The sequence below is a fragment of the Anas acuta genome, chromosome 22 (assembly GCF_963932015.1).
Source record: "Anas acuta chromosome 22, bAnaAcu1.1, whole genome shotgun sequence".
NCBI lineage: Eukaryota > Metazoa > Chordata > Aves > Anseriformes > Anatidae > Anas > Anas acuta.
In genome coordinates, this window is record NC_089000.1 from 7691452 (window position 1) to 7715447 (window position 23996).

Sequence of the window (23996 nt, forward strand, 5' to 3'; positions counted from 1 at the left end):
CGAGCCCAGCAGCCAAATAACCTGGTGGCAGATTTCGGGAAAGCTAGAGGAAACTTAGCAGCAGCTACAGCAGAGGGTGTAGCTTGTGCTGCCTGCCGCTCCGAGCGCGGAGCCCTCAGCCTGCTTGTGTGATGCAAGCCCTCCTCCCCCTGCTGCTCAGGAGCATTTGCCTGAAGCTGGGAACTGCAAACAGCTGAGCTCAGAACTTTGGGCATGGCTCTGAGAAGACCGAGAAGCCGGAGGTCAGAAGCTCCTGCAAGCCTGGGAGCCGACAAGTGTTCTCGGAGCCTTCTGCTTCCCAACCCCTTTTTCTCTGCTAAGGGCAGAGCAGACACGGCTCAAAGACACTCACACCTGGAAGGATTTCTGTTTGGATTCTACTGCTGCAAACAGAGCCCAGCAGAGCTACTCACGTCCACGGAGGAAGAGGGGAAAATTCTTTGAAGCAGCAAGATACTTTTCGAAGCAGGGAGTGGAAGGAGGCAGTTTTTCCCCTCCTTCCCCCCTTTTGGGAGAAAGGAGTTACCCAACCTAGTCATGAGACTTTTCCACGCTTCCCAAAGCAGGTTTCTGAAGTTATGACCCTGCACCACTGAGTCTGGGGTAGCGTAGCCCAGAGCAGCCCCCACATCCTGAGTGCAGGCAATCTGGTAGGCACGGAAAATGGAGAATGAGGTTGGCAAATCTGTGGACAATCAAATGGACAAATACATGTAATAATTTGGAAGTTTTCTTTACCTATCCTTGCTTTTATTCTGCTTCCTTTTTCTCCCTGATTTGTCATGCATTTACCCCATTTTGATTTAGCTGTGCTGTTAATTCTCTCTTACCCTCTCCTCCTCAATTTAGAGTTACAATAATGGGAAAATCAGAAAGCCAAATGGATATTGTGGAAAAATCAACAAAACCTGGGAAGAAATCCTGGCGCTTTGTGGCAATCGGTCTGGCTGTCTTGCTGCTCCTCATGACTTGTTCAGTGGTCACCCTGGTAATCCTGTATGCCAGCAGCAGAGGTAAGTAACCTATGAATAATTTGCTTCTTTCCCCTGCAAGCAACATAAGTCTCTTCTGCAGAGCTAAATGAAAACAAAAATACAAGAAGGTGAGCTCACCTCTGTGAGGGACTTCACCATCTCTGCCTTGTTCCAAGCTCACAGGGAGAGGATTATGTTGGATTTTATTTTGTTATTAAATTATGTGAAGTAAAATTTTGGTTTTAAGTAACTCTATGCATTTTACTGTGTTTAACATTATTTTGACAAAGGCCAGAATAGTTGCACTATTTTTCAAGGGGAAAATGTACATTTGTGTATCTTGACATTGCCATTTTATATAGTACAATGTGAGAGCTTTTTTAAAAAAGTCAGGGTACTGCTGGAGAGAGACTTTTTAATATTACATCAGGCAATTTGAGCTCTAGATGAGATGTGGTTCAGTGACTTTCATGAGAATGACTTGCCAGGAACTTGACAAAGAAGCATGTTACTTTGATGTGCTTTACCTCAATATATTAATTGCAGAGCACGGTTACTCCCAAAACCAAGGTTTTCCACTAGCACACCACTTTGCAGTCCTGTTTAAAAATTCTGTGAAGCAATAAACAGGATTGGTAGCAGCACCTGCCTCGTGTTTATCAGTTCTGTCAATGCCACTTGGTTTCAGAGCTTTGTTAAGCTGCTAAAGACAAAAACCTCCTAACTATGAATAGCAAAACTAAAGCAAGGCAGTTTTCTCCTTACATTGTCTCTGCATCCCTGCCTGCAGTGAACTGCTTTCTTCAGTATTTGTAAGTACATCAACACCATGCATTGCTGAGTAATAATTCATGAGAAAAGCCTTATTGTTTACTCCTTCACTGCCAACAATTGAATGTTACCAGCATTTGTTCCAGTGCTAGATGACATCCCAGAGTATTCGGTATTCATAATACTCAGCACTAAGTTGCTGATATTCTGTTACCTCAGGAGACAGAAAAAAAAAAAACAACTCCCCAGAGCAAGGTAGAAAAAAACTCCCAGGAGTAGGAATTTCTATATCAGAACACTGGGTTATGGAGACTTTTGTTGCTTGGGTGTATAAAAGATTTGAGAAGGCTGCTGTACACATTGCTTCTTGGGCTCAGGCAAATAAGAATATAGGCGTTATTAATATTTGCCCCAATGTCAGTCTCAGATCAGGATCCATGCAAAGAATCTGTGCACACAAAGCTACTGTGAACTATGGAGGGAAAAAAAAAAAAAAAGCAAGCTTGTTTGGGGAAAAGGAATTCCAAAATCTAAATATTTTGCAGGCTTGTATCAGCAATTATGCTTTCATTCCAAATGTTTCCCAGATCCAGACATTCCTGAGCAGAACGTGAGTGCAAAATGATAGCAGAACTGATATGCAGCTACTCCCTGCTCTTTTTTCCTGCTTTCAGTACTGACCTAGAGTAGGTTTCTCTCTCTCGAGTGGAGTTTAAGTGTATGTAGTTGACCTACTACAACAGGAGATGCCAAGACGCAGTCATACCCCAGAGCAGCAATCAGCTTTACGTAAGCGACAGGTAGGACCTGAGCAGCAGGAGCTTCAATCTGCACAAGCTGCTACACAAGCAAGAGCTTTTCAGTGCAGTCGGTGAAAGTTCAAATGCAGGACAGGGACATTTTTTGTTTCTTGAAAATTTTGCCCAAATACTCCACTTGGTTCTGTTTTGATATCTAGGTCCACATCCATGCCCAGTCAAAAAGCCTGTTGTTGACTTAGCGAGTGAAAAGTATATATTGCTCAAAGCAATAACATGAGAATAAATCCTACACTGCAACAGGAAAAAATGCAGCTGAACAGTATTCTTGTGATAGAACCAGGAATCCTACCCTTTTTTATTATTATTGTTTTTTAATTATTATTTTTACTAATTTCACTCAAGTATGAATTCTGAAATCTGTATGGGATAGTGCTTTGTTTACTAAAAGCTTATTCAGTCCAGAGCTCTTTGCTTCATCTTTTTACATCCTTTATCAGACTAACGCTACCCAGACAGGCTTTTAAAAATAATTCTATTTAGCTAATGGAAAATTAAGAGGATTATCTCTCTTTTCTTTTTAAATACATGAGCGTATTTATAGGCTTTGGTTCAGGGAGCATATTTTTGTTCTTCTTGTATGTATCCTGCAGAAAAGCATTGTTGTGCATGAAACAAGCCTCTGGCTAAAGCAATACTACATGTAATACACGTGATTATTGACTGTGATTTTATCTATATACTCAGACAAAAAAAAGCCGCACTGAAGCTCACACAGCAGGTTGTTGTATAGTTCTAGAAGCTCTTTGGGGATTTTTGACATCCCAAGTAGTTTTCATACTCATAAAATCTTGTCTAAATAAGCTAAAAGTATAGTAAGAATAGCAGAGTAATATTTGGGTGAAGATAGAAGGCAGGCAGACAGAAGTGAAGTCATTCATTTTTGAATCTGACTATATCATGCTCTCAATTACATCTTTCCATCACCACCCACACATCTTTGCAGCCTTTTCACAGCTCTCTCGCAGCTATGTTCCACAAATATTTACCAACCTCCAAATCTCATCACTTGTTGTAGAGGTTACAATTTGAAGAACATTTCAACATTTATTGCAGCTGGCACATCAAGTCGTAGTCAGTGACTTCTCCAAACAACTTGCATTCTCACCTAATTGCCAGTCCTAACCACTCAAATATATTAGCACTTTAATTGATATTTTATTCACTTTCTGGCTGCCAGGCTTGTAGGGTTTCTCAGGTAAGGCTTGCAGTTTTTTTTTGTTTGCATCCCTACTGGTTTTCAGTATTCACATTTATTATACAGGCTGTCATGGAGCTAGTGGGCCTACTCACACACCTCCTAGGCAGTTTACAAACAAAGAAATACAGTCTTTGGAGTAAGGAGTACCTTGTTCTGGGAGTGGATTTCAGAAGACCATGCTATGCCCCTGCATTTCCTATGCTGTGAATGGAATTAATGTGCATTTAAATAATGGTTTGCAAGAGCCTGCTGACTAGGAGCAATACCTAAACTCAGTGCTACCACAGTAGGGAAAAGCTGAGATCTGGCTCATCTCCTGGACTGATGTGTCATCATTCTTTGGCTCCATGGATGTTCATTAGTGAGTCATCTAGTCCAGGAGATGGAGAACTTAAAGTAGTAGCTAACACAAAAGTCATGAGGAAATGACATTTGGGTGGCAAGACTCAATTCCACTAAGACGAAGCTAAGTGAATGTCAACTGTGGAGGTTGTTAGTGGGAGTGGAAGGCCACAAAAGGCTGCAAAAGTGGGCAATTATTCAGCCTACCGATCCCCACCTAAATTTGCCTCAGCTGTACTTACAGACCGAATGTAGGTTAAAAAAAATCACAAGAAGATTGGAGAGAAACATCTGGGTTATGGAATCCATCTGAAGACACCGACGTGTGGCATAGATGATCCTTTCAGAGAAAGAAAAGCTAAATCTGACAATGACATTATCTGTTGCAAACAATGTGCTGTTATATAGCAACAAAGGCAGTCTGTGGTGCTGACAGCACTTCTGCAGGTGAGAACTGTGGTAGGAAGAGATAAGGTGCTGAAAGGTAAAGCTCACGCTCGACTGCCTGATGACAACTGTGGATCTAAATTGTTTCAATGTGTGCCATCCCCAGCCATCTGTGGTCCTCAGAAAGCACAGTGGCAAACCACTAAACACAAACTGCATGCCTCAGAGGTTTCAGAGAATTATTTGCTTGCGTTTGGTTCTCCAGAAAGAAACTTCAATAAGGCAGCATTTTTATTTATTTTTTTTTAAGTCATCACTCGAAAGATGAACTGCTGAAAAGAACTACAGTGCTCTTCAGGCCTCAGGAATTATTCTGATAAGCTGCTGCTTACCAGTAAATGTAGTGCTGCTCTGTGGCTTCCTGTAAAATGATGTTAAGATAATGGGATTCTTCACAGTGAATTCAGTGGGGTCTGCAGCATGCACCAGCTCTGACATTTTTCTGGTGAGCAGTTGGCCTCTGAAGTTGTCTGGAGTGCTCATTTTCTTCTTTCTGGAGCAGCCCCACAACTAAGTTCCTTTTATTTAGCTCTGTTAAACCTTACCCTCCCTTATCAGTTCTCCAATGGTGCTCTGCCAGCCTGGAGGTGAGGAGTGCCTTAAGTCTGCAGCAGGATCTCTGGCTCTTCTCTGCTGAAAAGAAAACTATTTTCAGAGCACAAGCGTGACTTTGTGAAGCAAAGGCAAGAGTACTGCTGAATTCTGTCAGCCATTGAAGAACCTGGTACTGTACAGAGCAGTTGCAGTGCTGAAATCTTTGTCCCATTTGTGTTTGTCTGACTTCCCTCTTGGATTGTTTTAGAAGGAATGCCCAATGAAGGGCATCTCAGAAGAAAAAAAGTGGTAAATTTGAATGATTAATTTTTTAAAAAAGTCGTAAGAAATTAGATCCTAGATGAAGTTGGCTGGGGGAAAAGCCAAATGGGAATTAAGGTTTGATAGAAGAGCCAAGCGTTGATTCCCCACAAGCCCTTCCAGTGATGTGTGTACTTTCTGTGCAGCAGGGGGAATGTGGGATTCAGAGCTCAGCGTACTGATTTTCCTCTGCTACAAATCACTGTCTTCATGCCTTAAATTAGTATCAAATGTGAGTTCACGCCCCACTGGTAGGATTTTCTGTTCAGAAGTTTCCTACCCTGGCTCTTTACATCCTGCCAGATGCCCGTTTTGTTCCAGCTGTGTTTGGGCTCTGTAGAACATCAGCCTGTAAGCTGGCCTTCCCACCTCCGTGCTCACAGCAGGCTTTGTCATCATGAGAACGGGGGGGCTCTGTCATGGCTCAACGTGGCACTAATGTTTAACCAGAAAAATACATAGAGAAGTCATAAAATCATAGAATCTGAGTTGGAAAGGACCTACAAGGATCATCGAGTCTAGCTCCTGATATCTATATTTATACTGAGAAGTTGAGCAGGTGGTTGCTTGTGGTTTTGTCAACCAAAAGGTTTGTTGCTTGTGGTTTTCTCAAACCAAGCAAGTTCAGAAAAATGAGATGTTAGGAGGTACACTTTACATTTGTTTTTAGTTGTTTGAGGTTCAAGAGGTGCAACTGCCAGAGCCTTGGTAAAGTGAGCAAAGGCTCCACAAATACCTTGTGGAGGAAAACAGGGCAGTGTTGGCCATATCTCAGAGTCAGACTGGCTTGCTTCTTTGTCAGGCGTGGTAGCGAGGCATAAGAGACAGTTGATAAAACAAAGGAACCACATTGCCACAATCACAAGAGCTTCTTGAATGAGGGGAGTTAGAATCTTGCTGAAAGCAGCTGGATTCCAGAAACTGAAGGTAGATGTCGTGAGGTTATATTAAAGGGAGAAACTTCAATTAAAAACAGGCTTCAGCTGAGTCCCGTCCTATCCCATCCTTGAGAAACAATGGAAGAAATACAGCATACTCAATGCAGTTCTCCTTCCCACCTTACCCAGTAGTATTTCTCCTCTAGGAGCATTTCAGAACGGCTTTGAACTACTAGCTTTTCCCTAGAGATATCCTCCCCCCCGGAAGTAACCTCAGCTTTTAACTATATATTTTCTTAGAGGGTTGAGGAAACTCCAGAAATTGTGCTTGCCTCATCTGGTAGCAAAGTGCTAAACCCCTCCATGTGAAGCTTCATATTGTTGTTATAGATATTTTGCTCATCCCATGTTCAGATTGGTAGACACTAAACTATTATAAGGCATGTGGTTATTCTAATGCAGATCTACTCCCACGCAGCACAATAGCACTCAGCTGAACCCTGAATATTACATTCCCAATCACAGTGGGGGCTTTTTATGTTGCTTCCACTGATGAACTTCAAAGCCCTCTTTTCTTCCCTACTGTTTTATTTCTATCTGAATTACTGTAATCTTGTTTGCTCTCATGTAAAACACTTGTTTTCCTTGGAAGAAATTTGGGTAACTTTTCTGCAAACAACCTAGTCCAAGGATAAAAAAGTGTTTTAAAACATGGCAAATTCTGTTGGAAAGTCAGGGTGTCAGGTTTTTGTTTTCACATCAAGAAGCTCTGTATCACTGCCATCAGACTCATAGCAGTACATTTATTACAGCACAGCAAGCAGCGAGAGCTAGGCACTGCTCCAGTTCCTGCTCACTGACATTAGCAGTGCATAGGTTTTTGTGGAGCTTCACTTGAAGAGGTCTTCACTAAGAGATGTCTTTACAGTTGATATATTTTGCTGACACATAGCGTTCACTTGCTGTAAAACTAAACAGACCTGTTATGAAGGTTGGGCTGCTGGTGAATGACATTGGTAGCGATTTCCAGCTAATTGTCTGCTTTCCTGTTTCTCTTCCTCCAGGCACACACTATGGCACCAATTCAGGCAACACATGTACCACACCTGGATGTGTTACAGCAGGTAATGAGTCGTACTGTGAATAATACTTGCCAAAGTGGTGTTTTACAAATTGTTAATCCTATCCAATCTGAATAAACAGTAGTGCAGGCTTTAAGATTGGAGGAGGTTAAAAGGAATGAATCTCTTTCTGTCAAAGGCATTGAGTACAGCATCCTCAAACAGTTCCATGTGTAAAGGGAAGGAACACAACTACTGTTCTTTTTCCATTGTATGCTTTGTCATCATTTAATATCAGGTGGTCATACAGCAAGATTTCTATTGTGGTCATCAGTTCTCTGGACATGAAGACATGGATTTACCAACATAGTCTGTATCTATGACGTATCCAAAATTCCCTTAGATCTAATTCTCTATGAAAGAGAGTGTATTGTACACATGGGGCTATTCACCTGATTATCTTGAACATCTACTGAAATACCTCCATTATATACAATCAAGAGAGGTAAGACCACAATAGAGATGTTCAGTTATCCCCTGGAAACACCGGATTCATAGGTAGAGACCTAACCTAGGGCTTCAGGCTGCACATGCCTGTAAGGCCCCGTGCTGTAGGAGAATTATCATTCTGTCGTTCAGAGGCTCCTTCTGTAAAGCACTATAATCGCAGTGCAGATATCTGCCATCAGATGCTTCTTTGCATTTTTAAATAGAGAATTAGATCCTTTGAGTCATAATACATGATAAGCAGCATAAGAAAGATGCCTTTCTACCAATCTTCGGTAGTCCCAGAAATTACTGAGCAGTCTGTGGAACTCAACTCTCCTATTTTGATACCTAGCTGCTAGAATAATTCAGAATATGGACACAACAGCTGACCCTTGCAAGGATTTCTATCAGTATGCTTGTGGTGGCTGGCTGAACCGGCACGTTATCCCAGAAACTAGCTCCAGATACAGCATTTTTGACATCCTGAGAGACGAACTGGAGATCATCTTAAAAGGTAGGAGTGAGCCTTCTTTACCCTTCCATTTCACTTCAGATATTGTTTACAGTACACTATAGAGAAAAGTGTAGATTGTGATTTTTTTTTCCTCTAGTCCTTTAATCTGTCTCTGACTACATCCATTTAGTGATAACATGCTGTTCCCATTAAAAAAATGGCCATAGGTGATTTGGTACTAACTTCAAAGGCAGACGGACAAGCTGTGTGCATGTCCTTCTTCCTGACACTTTTTTCCTTTAATAGCTCCTTTAAAAAGCACTCTAGTTTAATAGTAATTGAAGCCTAAGGTAACAGATATTTATCATAGCCCTGAATTCTCAGTGATTTCTATGAAAAGATCAAAGTTTTCCAGGGCAAAAATCTCACTGCAGCGGTTCCTTCCCCAGGTGTGTTGGAGACTTCAGATCAAGGGGACAGAGAAGCATTTCAGAAAGCTAAGATACTTTACAAGTCATGCATGAATGAGAGTGAGTCTTTTTTTCTTCTGTTCTCCTGTTCAGTACCAAGCATACGACTTGAGCAAAAATCTAGTGTTCTTGTGTGGATAGTAAATCATTCAGATGAACACAGATGCCTTCACACATTGCACAGATACTGGTTACCAACCTCCCATATGCAAAACTTCTCCTTCTTAGTGCAAAAGTGCATCTTATTTCATTTTTTCCAAAGCCGTTCAGTCAGAATCTGTACATATTTCTGCTACTTTTATGAAGACTAATGTAGAAAACAGATTTTTGGTATCTCTTATTTTCTACTATGACAGATTCAGTTTCAGATTTAAACTGGTAGAAGAAAAGTAGGTAATAGTCCTTTCTCCATCCTTCCCCCCACAGCTCTCCAAAACAATGTAGTAATTGTTTTTCCTGTCTCAGGTCTTATAGAGCAGCGAGATTCATTGCCTCTGCTAGAGGTCTTAACAATGGTTGGAGATTGGCCAGTGGCTTCTGCAGACTGGAACGACACCAAAGGTAATTCTGAGCCCAAAAGAGTTCAGTAGCACTAAGTCTGAATAAGATACTGCACTAAGGTGACAGCCTGTCCTTGATACTCTGACTTTTGCTCACAAAGAAAAGATTAAAGCGTAGGATGTAATGCATACACATTTGGCATGCAGTGATCTGTAAAGTACTTTAAATTAAAATACCCATATTGTAAGATCTCATTCATGAACACTGGACATTTTAAGGCATGGTTAGGAAACCTACAGGACCAAAGTGAAAAATGAAAACAAAAAAAGCTATATAACCAATCTGTGTTCTAATACTTGCATACTAATTAGAGATTGAAGCATAATACCCTAATTAGTCAAGCTCATGATGATTTATATTGTGCATATATTGCAATATACAAATTAATCAGCTGCTGATTAATATCATCAAGATAGGTAGGACTAGTGAGAACACTGCCTAGCTATTCATAACACCTGTAGTGATGTCCTGTGCAAATATTCTCACTTGATTTCCAGTCTGTTTCTAAACAATTTCAGCAGTAGCCTTGCAGAGACTACAATTTTATCAGTCCTAAGATATTGATAAATAATGCACATTTTCCCTTTCATGTCACAGAACCGGGCTGGAGCATGGAAGAGAAACTCTCCATAATGAACTCCAGATTTAACAAACGTGTCCTCATTGACATGTTTGTATGGAATGATGACCGGGATTCCAGCAGACACATTATTTATGTAAGAAAAATATTTCAGGGAATTATTTATGTACTGCAGAATTATAATACAGTTATTTGCCCTACATACAGATTAGCTTTCCATACATCATATACTCAACTGACAAAATTTATGCAGTGGTTCTGTACCCTCAAGTGGCTGATACGTCTCAAAGTTATATTGAGAAACATTTTGTGGTACCATAATTTTTGTTTCAGCTAAGTAAATGGACCTTTGCTGATTTACAACACTTAAGAATTGAAAACACTTGTGACCTGCAAAATGATTATTAGGTTTAATGTAAAGCAGGAAACCATGTGTTTAAGGTAGATGCGTAAATAATATTTCAGAACTCACTTGAGTATTCTTATGCATGAATTCTAGTCCTCAAGCTTCTTTTCTAAGTTGTTTAAGCTTATTCTTATATATCAATGACTACTTAAAGATTTTGCTCAATAACCCTTGTTAAATATCCATCCTGTTGTCATTTAGAAATTCAGAGACAGAAGGTGTGTCTTCCGTCCCAGTTTCTAGAAAACTGAAGTTCTTTACTGTTTGGTAGAAGCATATTGTTGGTCATTCCAACATTGGATGGCATGTGCAGCATTTCATGTTGTCTTTCAAGGACAACACCAGTTCCAGTTCATCCCTAACTAAATACATGTATATGATTTCTTTCAGATTGACCAACCTAGTTTAGGAATGCCATCAAGAGATTACTACTTTAATGGAGGCAACTATCAAAGGGTAAGTACTCCTTGTGATTTATTTACTATGTGCTACTAAAGAAATATCATTAATTATTCCCATATTTCAGAAACCTCAAATACATGAATCTTCATGTTATGCAACAGACTGACATTCACAGCTACTTTTTTTCTACTTATGCCAAAGTTCCATTAAACTTACACATGTACTGAACAATTATATAAACACCAAGCCTCCCCAGAACTGGCTAACTCACATGGCCTTCTTCTAGTCTGTGTGAACGAAATACAATTGTGTCTTATAACTTTAAAGTCTCTAATTTTGAAAGATAGTTCACATTTTAGTGCTTATATCTTCTAAAACCACTGGTTCTGGCTACTGCTAAAGAAGGTACTAGAAAGTGGATTATAAATATGATCTAGTGTGACAATTCTCCCATATTTGAGCATACAACGCCACAAAATGACTGTTACTGAACACCAAAATATTCAAAAGTTTACGCTCATTGAGAGAAAAACAGTTTTTACAGCAACAGCAACATTAAGGGATACTCATCTGGTAAGAATCTGCTGCCACTTCCTTCCTCCCCACCCTCCCACCTTTCCCCAAAATTACATTAAAGTTGTGAGAGAGTAAGTTCTAGCTTCTCTTCCTTGTAGGTGCTCAGGGTGAAAGTGTGAGGTTCTGTAAGAATTTAGTAAGCTGGGGCAAACACTCTGATAATTTGTTTCCAGGCTGAAAATACTGCTTCAGTACTTTTTATTCTGTCAATTATGTCATACTTGCAGAGAGGATTTGCAACCTAACATCAAACTAGTTTTCTTAACATGAATGGAAGGGAATACAGAAAAAAAAAACAATCAGCATTTCAGACTCTGTATAGTTGCTTGAAAGACAGATTTAAAAAAAAAAACAAGATCAGTTTGATTAGTTTTCTTCTGATTTCATTGTACTGGAATATAGTTCCACGTATAATACAGTCTAAAACACAGCCCTGTGAAATTTTCAGGAGGTTGTTTTTCCACACCTTCTGGCCAGCTTTATAAACTGTCAACTTCTGTTAATCTGTCTCAATTCCCACATGGTTGTGTTGGGAACTATAGAGGGCTGTTCTGAAGTTTGCTGGTAGCTTTTGGAACTAGGATTCTGTTCTACAGGTTTCACCTATGTAGTAACAGTTATGTTAGGAAAGAAGGATATTTATGCATCACTACACAGAATTAAGATTTGAAACAACTTGGGGTAGAAAGACAGGTATAATATACACTGATAATCTTAATTTAGTAAAAGAAAACTCAATATTTAAAGTAGCTTTAATTTGAGGCTATAAAGAAGGACTATGGCTGTATTTTTAATTTTTATGAATAAGGAGGAGAGACAACCCCTTTTTATTTGCTATTTAACAGCTCACTTCCCACAAACAATGAACCAAACTGATGACCCAAACTCCCTCTCTGCTTAGTCCAGCATCTTTTGGCAAGACTCCTACTGAGGCCTGTGGGAGTCCAGCCTGATTAAGGCCTCAGCATTCAGCCTAAAAACACAAGCCATTATCATGTAAGTGCCCAGACTCAATTTCACAACAGTTATTTATCTGGTTTCCAAGGTCTATGTAGGAAGAAAAGTATGCAAGAATAATAGGTAACGTTAAGCTTTCTTCTGTCAAAGACATGTACTCAGCAGTCAAATATCTTCATAGGGAACACTCTGAGAAATAACTCACAGCCAGGCCTTCCTACATGTATTACAAATAAAGTAAAGGTATCACTGGGAACCATCTGAGAGAGCTTTTCTTTCAGGCAGTAAAACCAGAGTTTGAAGAATTTACAGTATTACTTCCAGAGAACTTAAATCTTCCGTGTTTACCTTTACATAGTGCTTTGTCTAGTTAGTGATCACTAATTCCCATGTTGTGACTCAAGGCACAGGGCTTTCTTCTTGCTCCAGTAGAAATTCTAACCTCAAACTCTAGAGTTACAGCATATAAGGAAGTAAAAAGTGCTTCTTTTATGTGTTTTGAGATTCAACTGCACTGCAAAGTATTCCAGGGTGAGGTAAGGTCCTAGGTTTTGCAGTAGTATCCATTACATTAAAGAAAAAAGTGGGTGTAGAAGGTTTCTTTGGAGACCGTAGCAGAGGATGTGGCCACTGGGCCAAACTTCTTCCACAGCAGACTCTGTAAAGCTAAAATAATTGTTTGCTGAATGAGGAATGACAGACAGCTAATCTCTTCTTTATGACTCTATACACACACTATTCCTTGCATGTAGGTGAGAGAAGCTTACCTGCAGTTCATGATCACTATTGCTAAAATGATCCGAGAAGACAAGAACGTATCTAAAGATGATTTGTTTGTCCAAGAGGAAATGACAAAGGTCATGGAGCTTGAAACAGAGATTGCAAATGTGAGTACAGAAATCAAGAAGTTCTCAGGATGTTTGGGTTGGGGTGAGGCAGAAGTGTCTCACCGTATTTTGTAGCAGCTTGACACAGCACAAAACTCATGGCCAAGAGGAAAAGGAGGGGGGCAAGAGACTTTGTGCTGTGATCAGCCCAGAAACCAGAGCCTCTGCGTGTATAATTAATCCATTGTAGACACTGCTACACTGCCTGCTCTAACCCTAACCATACTTATTTTTGGAAGTCTCCTAAAGCAGGATAATCTATGTTCTGCTGAACTGCAATAAGATAACCCCAGAGCTATCTTCCTTGGTGTTGTAGACTCTTAAAAGCTTGGCTGTTCATGCTAATGATGCATTATTTAGAGGGACCTGAGTTGCTGTACTGAAGCATAGAAGCGTTCATTTCCAAAAGAAATTTGTTTTTCTTCTCAGTACTATTTAAGTGTGCCTATGTGCACATGCATACGTGTAACTTCAACCATTGACACTTCTAGTAATAATCTTGTGATTGTCTTCAGGCAACTACCCCAGCAGAAGAAAGGCATGATGTAACCTTGTTATACAACAAAATGACCTTAAAAGAACTACAGGATAAGTTTGCATTGAACGTAAGTGTTTAACAGGCAGTCTACAACTTTCAGCCTCCTATTATTACTATGTAAACTGGAAATAGCTTTATGAATTTGTCAGTGATGCAACAAGAAGTATAAAATGATAACATTAAGAATGAACTTCAGAGTCTTATAAAGCATTTTTCTCCTGATCAACACTACAGATGAAGTATTTGCTGTATTTTCTGTCTCTAGATTAATAATGGTTATTACCTACTTGGTGTAAAGATAAAAGCATGTACGTCAAAGTACTTCATATAAGAAGGTGAACTGCATCTTTGGTTCAGACATTCTAAAACAAGTTCTGGGAAAAAAAAAAAGATCAAGCCCCAAACAATCAGTCAAAATAAGGTTAAGTCTAGACCATATATTAGAAAAATTTACTAACAGGAACTGGACCTCAGCATTGCTGGAGCAGGAAACAAGGATCTGTATATTCAGCAGACCCTTTCTTGTGATTTTATTAGCTCTGCTGCCAACACTAGAACATTCCATACCATGGACTGTAAAAACTCTGGACAGTTACTAAGGCATGTAAACACCTGGCATGAGTATGTCTTCCTCTCTGCCTAGGAGTTTAACTGGACCTTCTTCATCCAAGGTGTCATGTCTTCCGTAAGCGTTCAGGTTGACCCTGAAGAAGAGGTGGTTGTATATGGCATGCCCTACCTACAAGAGCTAAAGGCAATTATCTCAAAGTACTCAGCAAGGTAAAAAGAAATGGAAATACCCAAAACAGTCATAGAAATATTGTGGAAACTGATTATTGGGCCCACTTGCTAATTCTGCCAGAGTTGCTCTTAAAAGATTCAGAGGGCTTCACTATGAAATATGAGAAGTGTCTTCTAAGGTCCAAGGGTCCCAAAATACTGTGGTAGTAGGTGTCTCATTGGCTCGTGTGCTTGGGAGAGGGTTTAAATAGGAAGAAATGCGACATGGGCTTTAGCTTGTTACACTCTTGTTGGGAGGATGGGGCAGGGAGAGAAGAAAAATAAGTCCCTGAACAGACCAGAGAGCACAGTGCTCAGTCTGGATGCTTCTAGAGTTAGGCAGCCTGTTAAATAAGAACAATCACTTGTAGATGTTCTGAAACTGATGACTGGCAATCACAAACTTGCTCATCAAAATTTAGTGCAGACAGTCAGAGGGGAATTTTATGTTACTTTTTACAAGAGATTAACTTCTGCTTTGCTTTCCCTGCACAGCACCATCCAGAACTACCTCATTTGGCGACTCATAATTGATCGAGTCAGCAGCTTGAGTCGGCGTTTCAAGGATGCACGGGCAAACTACAGGAAGGTATTTCCTCTCTTCCTAAAGAGACTATAGAGCATAGTACTGGCAGAGAGTTCCCCATTCACTAAGTACAGTTTTGCCAACACAAAGACATTGTTATATCATATAAAACACAAAACAAATCTGAGAACAATCATGATAGAAACCTTTGTCTCAGGTTAGCCCCCTCATTAGGCAGCAATTTGGCAGAGAATTTTGAATAAAAGATGTGTAGGCAGAATTGATCCTGTGGTGTTTCAAATTCTAGGCACTTTATGGGACAACACTGGAAGAAGCCCGCTGGAGGGAATGTGTGAGTTATGTCAACAACAACATGGAGAATGCAGTGGGAGCAATGTATGTCAGGGAGACATTTGCTGGTGAGAGCAAGAGGATGGTATGTAGTTTTACCCTTTCGTACTGTTGTACCCCCAGTGACCATTCCCCTCCATCTGATCTCCCAGCTTGGTTTATCTGGTAAAGAGATCCGTCAGCCAAGAATTAAAAAGCATAAGAACTCATTTGTAATACTGTTTTTAATGTGAAGTATCATAATTTAGAACACAGAGTTTGGGAGAAGTCAGCTTTCAGTAGGAAACCTTTCATCACCTTTGCTGTGGCTAGGAAAAATAGGATGTAAATAATTTTTTTTTTTTTACTGCCTCTTTTAGGTCCGAGATTTAATAGATAAGATTCGTGAAGTGTTCATTGAGACATTAGATGAGTTACAGTGGATGGATGAGGCATCTAAAGAGAAAGCTCGTGAGAAGGTCAGAGAAAACAAGAAACTTCAGTATCCCTTCATGAATATGAAATCTTTGGAATTTTGTTGCATCACTATTCCCAGTTCCTCTGCAAATGAGAGGAGAAAACTTTACTGTTCACTATCCTGTTATCCATTATCCTATTACATTGTCCCTTTCTTTTTAATCCTTTACTAGTTCACACACGTTTTGTTTCCTTTAATGAGTCTTGTGAACCACATTATAAGTAAAGAGAGAAGATAACACCCAATGCATCAGCTACAGTGACAACTGAATACAACTCAGACCCCAAAGGAAAGTTGTCATTGATTTTAGGACTATCAGTGCTGTTGCAATACCAAGGAAGCACTAGGTGAGGGTTAAGCTCAATCCCTGTCAGATAGTGTTATAGGGTCTGCAAGTCTACCACAATGGCTGGAGGAGAGGGAGGCTTTGTTTCACATTTAAAAAAAAACCCTCACTAGGCAAAAGGGTGCATCTGAAGACTGTTTTCAGCCATTTTTATCCAAATTCTTACACACAAGGGGGCAATGAAAAAAATGAATCAAATGAGGAAAAGGTAAACTCTTTTCTTCTAGGCAATGGCAATTAAAGAACAGATTGGCTACCCAGACTATATTTTGGAAGATCACAATGAAAAACTAGATCAGGAATATGCCAATGTAAGTATGCTGTACATACCTCAGTAAGTACCTCAGTATAAAAGCCTACAATTATTTTCTCACCATTTGGTGTACTTGTGCCTGTGTAACTTATTTCCAAGTGGCTAGAAAGCATTGATTGCATTGAGCATTTTATAATCATTAGCTCTTTGCATTCAGTTAAGTGATAACTTGCATTCAAAACATTTTAGAAGATACATTCATTGGCACAAGGAATTCCTCGTTCAGCACAGCTTACTGATACAGAGATATCTGTTTCTTCAGCTAAACTTCAGCGAGCACAGTTACTTTGAAAACATCCTAGAAAATCTGAGAGCTGGAGCCCAAAAAAGCTTGAGAAAACTTCGAGAGAGAGTTGACCAAGATATGTAAGTTTCAAGACTACATACACAATCTTAAATCCTGGAATAACAGCTATCATGTTTTAGTCATATGCTGTGGATAAGTGAAAATGTTTATATTTGGGATCTCGTAAGTTATTTCCTGGAATTAAACAAGTAGTTCATTGCTTCTTGTAGTAGGAGTTCATTCAGTTCTCTTGGAATCTCACTAATGAATCTGAATGCAAAGCAGCTTGATGAAGGATTAAAGCTACTTAACACAAAAGCAGTGACAGATCTTTCTGGTGACTCAGCAAGGAGGAGAGGAGATAAGTAGTGTTGGAATCTCCAAAATAAGCAATTAGAGGAAAGAGAAGCTTGAAGTATTCTGGCCAGAATTCTGTTGGAAATATGCTCTGTCTTAAGGAAGTTGAAGACCAGATCCAGTTAACGCCTACTTCCAAGCTGATAACTTCACACTACACTTAGTAAGGTAAAAGTGTATTTTTCAGATACTTCCTGTCATAAGTACAGGCTTAGCTGCTTCATGATTCCTTCTTTTACTCATTAAGGCATCCAAGTAAATCTCAGGTCTCGTGCCTGTATTGCCCTGGCTGTTACCTCATAGTTCTCTAGTCTTAGACAAATCCTCAGATTGGTGCTCATCTCAAAAAAAAAAAAAAAATCAAATATAAGTAGCATGTTTATATGGTATTATATAAAATACATTATTTACAGCAACGAATGCACTAGAATATGACCGAGTTTCCAGAGCTCTGAGCTAACCAATCTGAACTTTTAATAGTCCATTTGGCTTCCTGAGCTACACAGCTCCAATACAGTTACTTGGCAAAGCTGCTGCCGAATGCATTAGTGACAGAGACAATTAGAATGCAAGGTTGAAGTAAGGAAGCTAATACCAAATTGATGTGTTGTTCACTAACGGGCTTCCAGCCTGCGTGATGCTGGAAGAGAAAAGGAAACAACACATCTTGACCAAACGTAAACCAACAGTTATTAATAAGCAAACAAAAGACTCTCCAAAGGGAAGCCCAGGTCAAGTTAATCATCGCAAAGTCTATTAATACTTTTCCTATCTCTCTTCCTGTGAGGTAGTTTATAACTCAAAACAAGAGCAGACAATGCAGACACTTAGAAGTAAATTACTGATGAATAATTCACCAAGGAGGTTTTTTAAGCAGAGCTTTTTTAAATGCTTCCTCATTACTTGATTGCATCAATCCTGGGGCTCTTCATAGCAAGAATTCTTGCAGAGGACTGATTGTCTTCATCCACAAACTGCGTTACAGATCACTGCTGCCTTTTGCAGTCTGTCTAGAGACTGTTAGCCCTTCAGAAAGAATTCCCCACACCCCTGCTCATTCTAAGTGTTGTTGAAGACACATTTGTGGGAGCCTTTTCAACAATTAATGCATTGGGCCTTCTTTGCCTCCCTGTTTGGCAATATACAAAATACCAATAATTTGCACTTTTTTACCCAACCTACAGTTTTCTAGTGACATCAACCCAGAGTCTTGAACGGTTTTCCCAAGGAGACAAAACTACTTCCACTCCAGCTCACCATTCCATTAAACCAAAGGAGTGTGTGTAACTGACAATGTTGATGCTACTTTGTTCAATCTAGTGATCAGTTAGTAAGTCAACGCTCATAGTTAGATTTCCTTTTCAGAGCAGCCCAGTAGTTACATCAAGGTAACGGTAAATACAGCAACTATTGGCACCGCAAGAAACTGTAGGGATGAGAGATGTGGAAAGAGGAATGTCTGAGGCTGACGCTGCTAAACACTTTCCATGAGCTCATGGATCCAACTGTTACTGCATTGGTCAGTAAAGCAGGCTGACTAGAAGTGTACATCAGGTAGAAGACATGGAGGGATGGGCAGAAGGGAAGAGATACAAAGAATAAAAAAGCTGTCAAGCTATTGGGAATATTTTCCAGGAGCAGCTTTCTTCAAACAAGAATTACTTAAAGTTAGTACTCATTATCATTATCTATAAAATATTGGACTCCGAAGGCAGACATTTGCAAATCTGGAGTCAGATATGCAATGAGTGTGATTGTTCAGTTTTAATTTTTTTTTTTTTTTTAAACAGATAAGTTTTGTCTTAACTTCTCATTTGGAGTATCTGCCTTCTGCTGCTTAAAACATCATCTATATGCTAATTTTCTTTTTAATGCAATACTTCTCATTTCCTCTTAAACTCAGAGTGTTAAAGTGACCTAGTAAGCAGCCACCACACTTCACCCCAGTGTAGCTGTTCAACATTCAAGAGCAAATGCATTTCTCACTTCAACTTGGTATTCTTCTGAGTGAAAGATGCCAATGAGTGAGAGTTCAGGTATTTCCTCATATAATTATTTCCTGACAAGTGCGTGCAGTGGCAGCCTTCTTCCCTACCTCAATCTTTTCCTTACATGCAGTCTGCATTTTTGACTTATCAGTAAGAAGAATGTTTATAGTTGGTGACTAACTTTGTGTGCAACATTTATTTTTAGATGGATAATCGGGGCTGCGGTGGTCAATGCTTTCTATTCCCCCAATCGGAACCAGATAGGTAGGTTTACAACAATTTTACGCAGCTGTATGGACCTAATTAACCATTTATTGCTCCACAACAGTGCATGTCAACTGTCTAGAGGTAAACCTGCCTCTGCCTTTGAGGAAATTCTGGGCAAGATAGACAGGCTGTTCTTTTCAAAATGTTGTTTTGTTGATGAATATTCAACTCCCCACCACACACGCACACTTGGCAGGCATAGTTCATATACTGCAATTGGAACAGCCTTATGTTTGAAAGCCTGAGACAGTAACTGCTACTATGTGAGTGCCAGCTTCAGCAACCAGAGTGCTCATAGCATATTCTGGGCTGTTTCTACTTGTGTTTCCACATTCCTGATAAACACAAGGGCAGCTTTCCAGTTTGTTTTCTGTACAGACAGTACAGAAATAGTCTTGCTAAGGAGTATAATAGACTAAAGAAAGCTGCCTCAGCTTAATGTGATGTTAGGTCCGAGATACTTTGGAGAGTTGCTAGCCTGACCTCTCTTGTTCGTAGCAGACAAGAAGATCCTCAGCTGTAAGACTTATTGAACTTGTCTGGCTCCATGTACTCCCCAATTCCTGCAGGTGGCCAGAAGTCCAGGTTAAGCCTAGAGATACAGCAGTCTTTGCTGAACTCTGAGCACCTCACACAGGCAAGGAGCTCGGTCATTTCTGTTATGTAGTGGTAATCTGAATTTAATAAATAAAGAGCTCCAAGAGCTTCTACTGTTAAGTACTGTCAAATAATATAAGAGAAACATCTGTGCCATTCTTGAGCAGACAACAACTGTATCTTTTTTGCAGGACAGGATAAAACCACAGTCAAAAGGAAAGATTTAGATAATTTCTAAAGGTAGAAACACCCAAAGCACTTATTGTTTAGTCCTGTAGCCTCATCATAAAAGACTAATTCCGATTTACACAGCTTCAACTTACCTTCGTGTTGTAGGCATGGTAAAGCTGAGACCAGTCGGTCCTTCAGCCTCGGTAGCATGCTCCTGCAGCCTGCTGATCCAGACCATCTTAGAGCAAAAGGTGTATTTGCTCTCAGGCTCCCCATTTATCCACACTGTTTTTATTCTGATAGTAATCAGCTGTGAACCAGCTTTCCCGCAGTGAACTCGGGCCTTGAAGAAGTCTTTTTCCTCTACAGCTTTGCTCTTGTAAGCAATGTGGAAGTAACTGGCTTAATTTGAAGATGGATATTCAAGGCAAATCCCAGCACAGCTGCCTGCAATAGCATAGATGTCCATTAAATCCTATTTCTTTATATCTCCAGTTTGAGGAAACTAATTTTCCACACTACTTTCAGTCTCTCGCTTCTGCCTTACTACAGCCTGTCCTATATATTTCTCCTCAAAAATGCATGGATAGAAAATTCTATGTGGTCAAAAAGGCTCGTGACTTTGAATGAAGCATTTGCTATATAATCACAGTATCTCAGTTTTTATAGAATGTCTCACTAGAATGGAGTGCTTACAGTCTTAATTCTTCTAGAAACATGTATGTCTTTCATTTTACATACATGGGAAAAAGACTAAATCTGCTGATTCTATATGAGGCTTCAGTAGACTGAAGAAGGATATACCTCCTGCTGCCCTCCCGCTCCTCCCCCCCAGGCTGACATCTAAGCACACTCAGAGGTTTGGAGGTTACTGCTGTGTATGTTTTACACACTGAGTGTTGTCAGTAATCAGCATATGATTGCTAACCTTTCTTCAACAAAAGTAAATCAATGAAATAACCATTAGTTCCCCTGTAAAATGTCTCTAAAGCACAAACTGTACCTATCTCCAAACTACAGTTGCGAAAAGTTTTGTTCTTCATTGGCAGGAGCATACGTTATAGATCAAATTAGGCTAATGTTGAAATGTAAATGATGGTTGGTTCTCAAACGAAGAGATACTGACATTGCAGATGTGCTAAATTAAACCTTTATTAACTTGACATTTTCCATTTATCTAGTGGGAAGTAAATTCATATGGGGAGGCAAGACGGTGTTTCTAATAATTTTATATTTTAGGTTCTTTCCTGACCCTTAAACCAAATAACCATTCAGTTTGCAAAATATGCAAAAATAAAAGCTATTTTATAGCAGCTTCTTCTCTCTTCCCCTTGTAGTTTTTCCTGCTGGGATTCTACAGCCTCCATTCTTCAGCAAACACCAACCACAAGCCCTGAACTTTGGAGGAATCGGGATGGTTATTGGGCATGAGATTACTCATGGCTTTGATGACAACGGTGAGAAGATATCTCAGAAAACATTCTTTCAGTTGTGCTCATTACATTGTAAAAAATTGAAGTTACACTGCTGTGACTGAAGGATCTATGCATACTATATATGTACCTGCTCAGTAACTATCTGGGACCCACACAAGCACGCTATAAGCGTTCTGTTGAGCATATTGCAGTGAATGTTTCATGAACTTTGTGGGTCATTCAGGATGCAAGAAGATTTTAAAAATGAATTGACTCAATCACAATTCTCAGGAAAACCTGTTACTTTTACAGCATCATCAGATTAGAAATACTGTCAGAACAAGCAGATATTCTGGCTTCTAAATGAAAACGAAATCTGAAACTATATTCCTCATTTGTTCATTCTGATGAAAGAGCTGCTGGTAGTGTCTTGAAAACAGGAGACTTTTTTCCAACATAAACTTCTGAAATAAATTTACTTTATTATCTTTCTTTAATGTTATATAAAATAGTTTTGAGCAAAAACTTCTGATAGCATAAGCCAGTAAGTTCTTATACATGAATTTTCTTCATTTTTTTTAACGTTAGTTAAGCTTGTACACATAAGCATACAATATAGCCTCAGTAATTTAGCAAATAAAAAGAATGCTTTAGCAAGAGAGCTGAGAACACCAACTCCAGAACTGTAATTCCATCTTTCTCCTGTTGTGGCAAAATAATTAATTCTTTATGAACCTTAGTTCGTATAATCACATGGATACACAAAATAAGCACCTTAGACACCTCAAAAGAAGGTATAGTAAGTTTTGTTTTGTTACATGATGTCTGGGTAATCCAGTTTGAAATAAAACTGGACCTTAGTGTCATAACTGAGGTCAGGGCTGCCAGCTGAACAACGTATCGTAGAATAATAGAGAATAGAAGAAATGAACACAATAAATTTTATCTGTACTCTTGTGCCAGAGGAGAATCAACTGCACCAAAAACATTTCTGGTAAATTTCTAGAGCACAGTCCTTCTAAATCAAAGGAGGAAAGAAGAGGAGGTGGCGTGACTTGAGCATTAAGAAGAAACAGGTGCTGCACTGGAAGAGCAGCTGCTGTGATTAACAAACTCTGGCTCAAAGCTAACCTTTTTTCCTTGGATTTTTCACATAGGTAGGAATTTTGATAAAGATGGAAATATGTTTGACTGGTGGAGCAATTTCTCAGCCATGCATTTCAAGGAGCAGTCTCGCTGTATGGTTTATCAGTATGGGAACTACACGTGGGAGCTAGCTGGAGGACAAAATGTAAGTATCATTCCCAGAAACAGGCATATTTAGGATCTTTTGATTCTTTGGAGGAAATGGATATTGAAACAGCAAGCTCAAGCACTTGGTTCAAATTCTTCTCATCTATGGCTTTTACCCTATTCATTTTTTAATTTTAATTTCTTTGTCCTAGCACAAAGTCACTGCTACCTTCTGTTCCAGACATGACTTTCTATCTGTGCTTTATGACAGTGCTTCAGATTGTAGTTTTGTGGTTTTTAGGGTTACTGATGTTACTGGCTGCAGAGGAAACAAATGATTGTTCTTTTACAGGTCAGTGGAATAAGCACGTTAGGAGAAAACATTGCGGATAATGGAGGAGTCCGACAGGCTTATAAGGTAACTCTCAAATATACTGTGAGTTAATTTTACCCCCGAGATCCAGCAATGGGGTTGCTTTTTATAGCATAGACAATTTGACAACTGACATGTTACTGCCCTATTCTAAAACTGGAAGCCTCAGTTACATATCCAGAAGCTTATGTCCCAATAGATCCAAACCCAGTAGGACTGATAGCATTCTTTCACCCAGGAGAAGAACACCTAAATATCCCAGCCATAATTTGGTGTACTACAATGCTTGATGCTGCATACTTTGGTCTCAGGTAAACAAGGGCCATGTTCATAAATAGGTACGGTGTTAGGGAGGAAAAAGGTAAAGCACCTTCCATTTTTTAAAGCCTCTGATCTGAAAATGGCAGCTACAACTTCAAACAGCTTGTCACACAGCAACACAGCATTAATTTCATGGCAGTACCGTTTTGTGATATTATGAAGCAGAGCAACTGTTTTTTTCCAGGTTTTTCTCTCACACTTTTTGTCTTTGATCTCAAAAGTGACACGTCAGGTAGGATGTGAAAAGAATACTTAGATGTACCCTCTCCTTCCCGAGAGGGATACAGAGCACATCTACCGAAGTACGTCTCTAAAATTCTAGCTCCTTTTGTTGCTTGCTTTGTTTTAATAGCTTTAGGAAGATAACGGACAGAAGTTTCTTCTACCTTGCTGCTATTTATTCTGCTAGTAAGTAGAATAAAAATACAAGAATATTTAGTCTCAGAACTACCTGCCTATTTCCAAGGTAAAAAGGTTGTTTTGGTCAGTCAGTTACTTTGAAAATCAGAGGAATTTGAAAATAAGAGGAATGCAACTGGTATGTCAGG

At 39.5% G+C, this 23996-nt stretch overlaps 1 protein-coding gene and 1 long non-coding RNA gene across 5 annotated transcripts in view; one reads left to right on the forward strand and one right to left on the reverse strand.

Annotated features, from left to right (window-relative positions):
* Positions 1-20523, reverse strand: part of LOC137843366 (uncharacterized) — a 109087-nt gene extending 88564 nt beyond the window's left edge. For all 4 annotated transcript variants that reach the window (XR_011089465.1, XR_011089466.1, XR_011089464.1 and 1 more), the window contains exon 1: positions 20259-20523. This is a non-coding gene — a long non-coding RNA (uncharacterized lncRNA). The remainder of the gene's footprint in view (positions 1-20258) is intronic.
* MMEL1 (membrane metalloendopeptidase like 1) overlaps positions 21-23996 on the forward strand; it is a 29156-nt gene continuing 5180 nt past the window's right edge. The window contains exons 1-20 of the mRNA XM_068658493.1: positions 21-713; positions 850-1013; positions 7351-7410; positions 8189-8350; positions 8740-8820; positions 9226-9321; positions 9919-10037; positions 10698-10763; positions 12995-13129; positions 13645-13734; positions 14311-14447; positions 14943-15036; positions 15281-15409; positions 15684-15782; positions 16355-16438; positions 16703-16806; positions 19277-19335; positions 21444-21563; positions 22679-22812; positions 23107-23172. Of these exons, the coding sequence (XP_068514594.1) occupies positions 664-713; positions 850-1013; positions 7351-7410; positions 8189-8350; positions 8740-8820; positions 9226-9321; positions 9919-10037; positions 10698-10763; positions 12995-13129; positions 13645-13734; positions 14311-14447; positions 14943-15036; positions 15281-15409; positions 15684-15782; positions 16355-16438; positions 16703-16806; positions 19277-19335; positions 21444-21563; positions 22679-22812; positions 23107-23172 (2049 nt within the window). The 5' untranslated portion in view covers positions 21-663. The remainder of the gene's footprint in view (positions 714-849; positions 1014-7350; positions 7411-8188; positions 8351-8739; positions 8821-9225; positions 9322-9918; positions 10038-10697; positions 10764-12994; positions 13130-13644; positions 13735-14310; positions 14448-14942; positions 15037-15280; positions 15410-15683; positions 15783-16354; positions 16439-16702; positions 16807-19276; positions 19336-21443; positions 21564-22678; positions 22813-23106; positions 23173-23996) is intronic.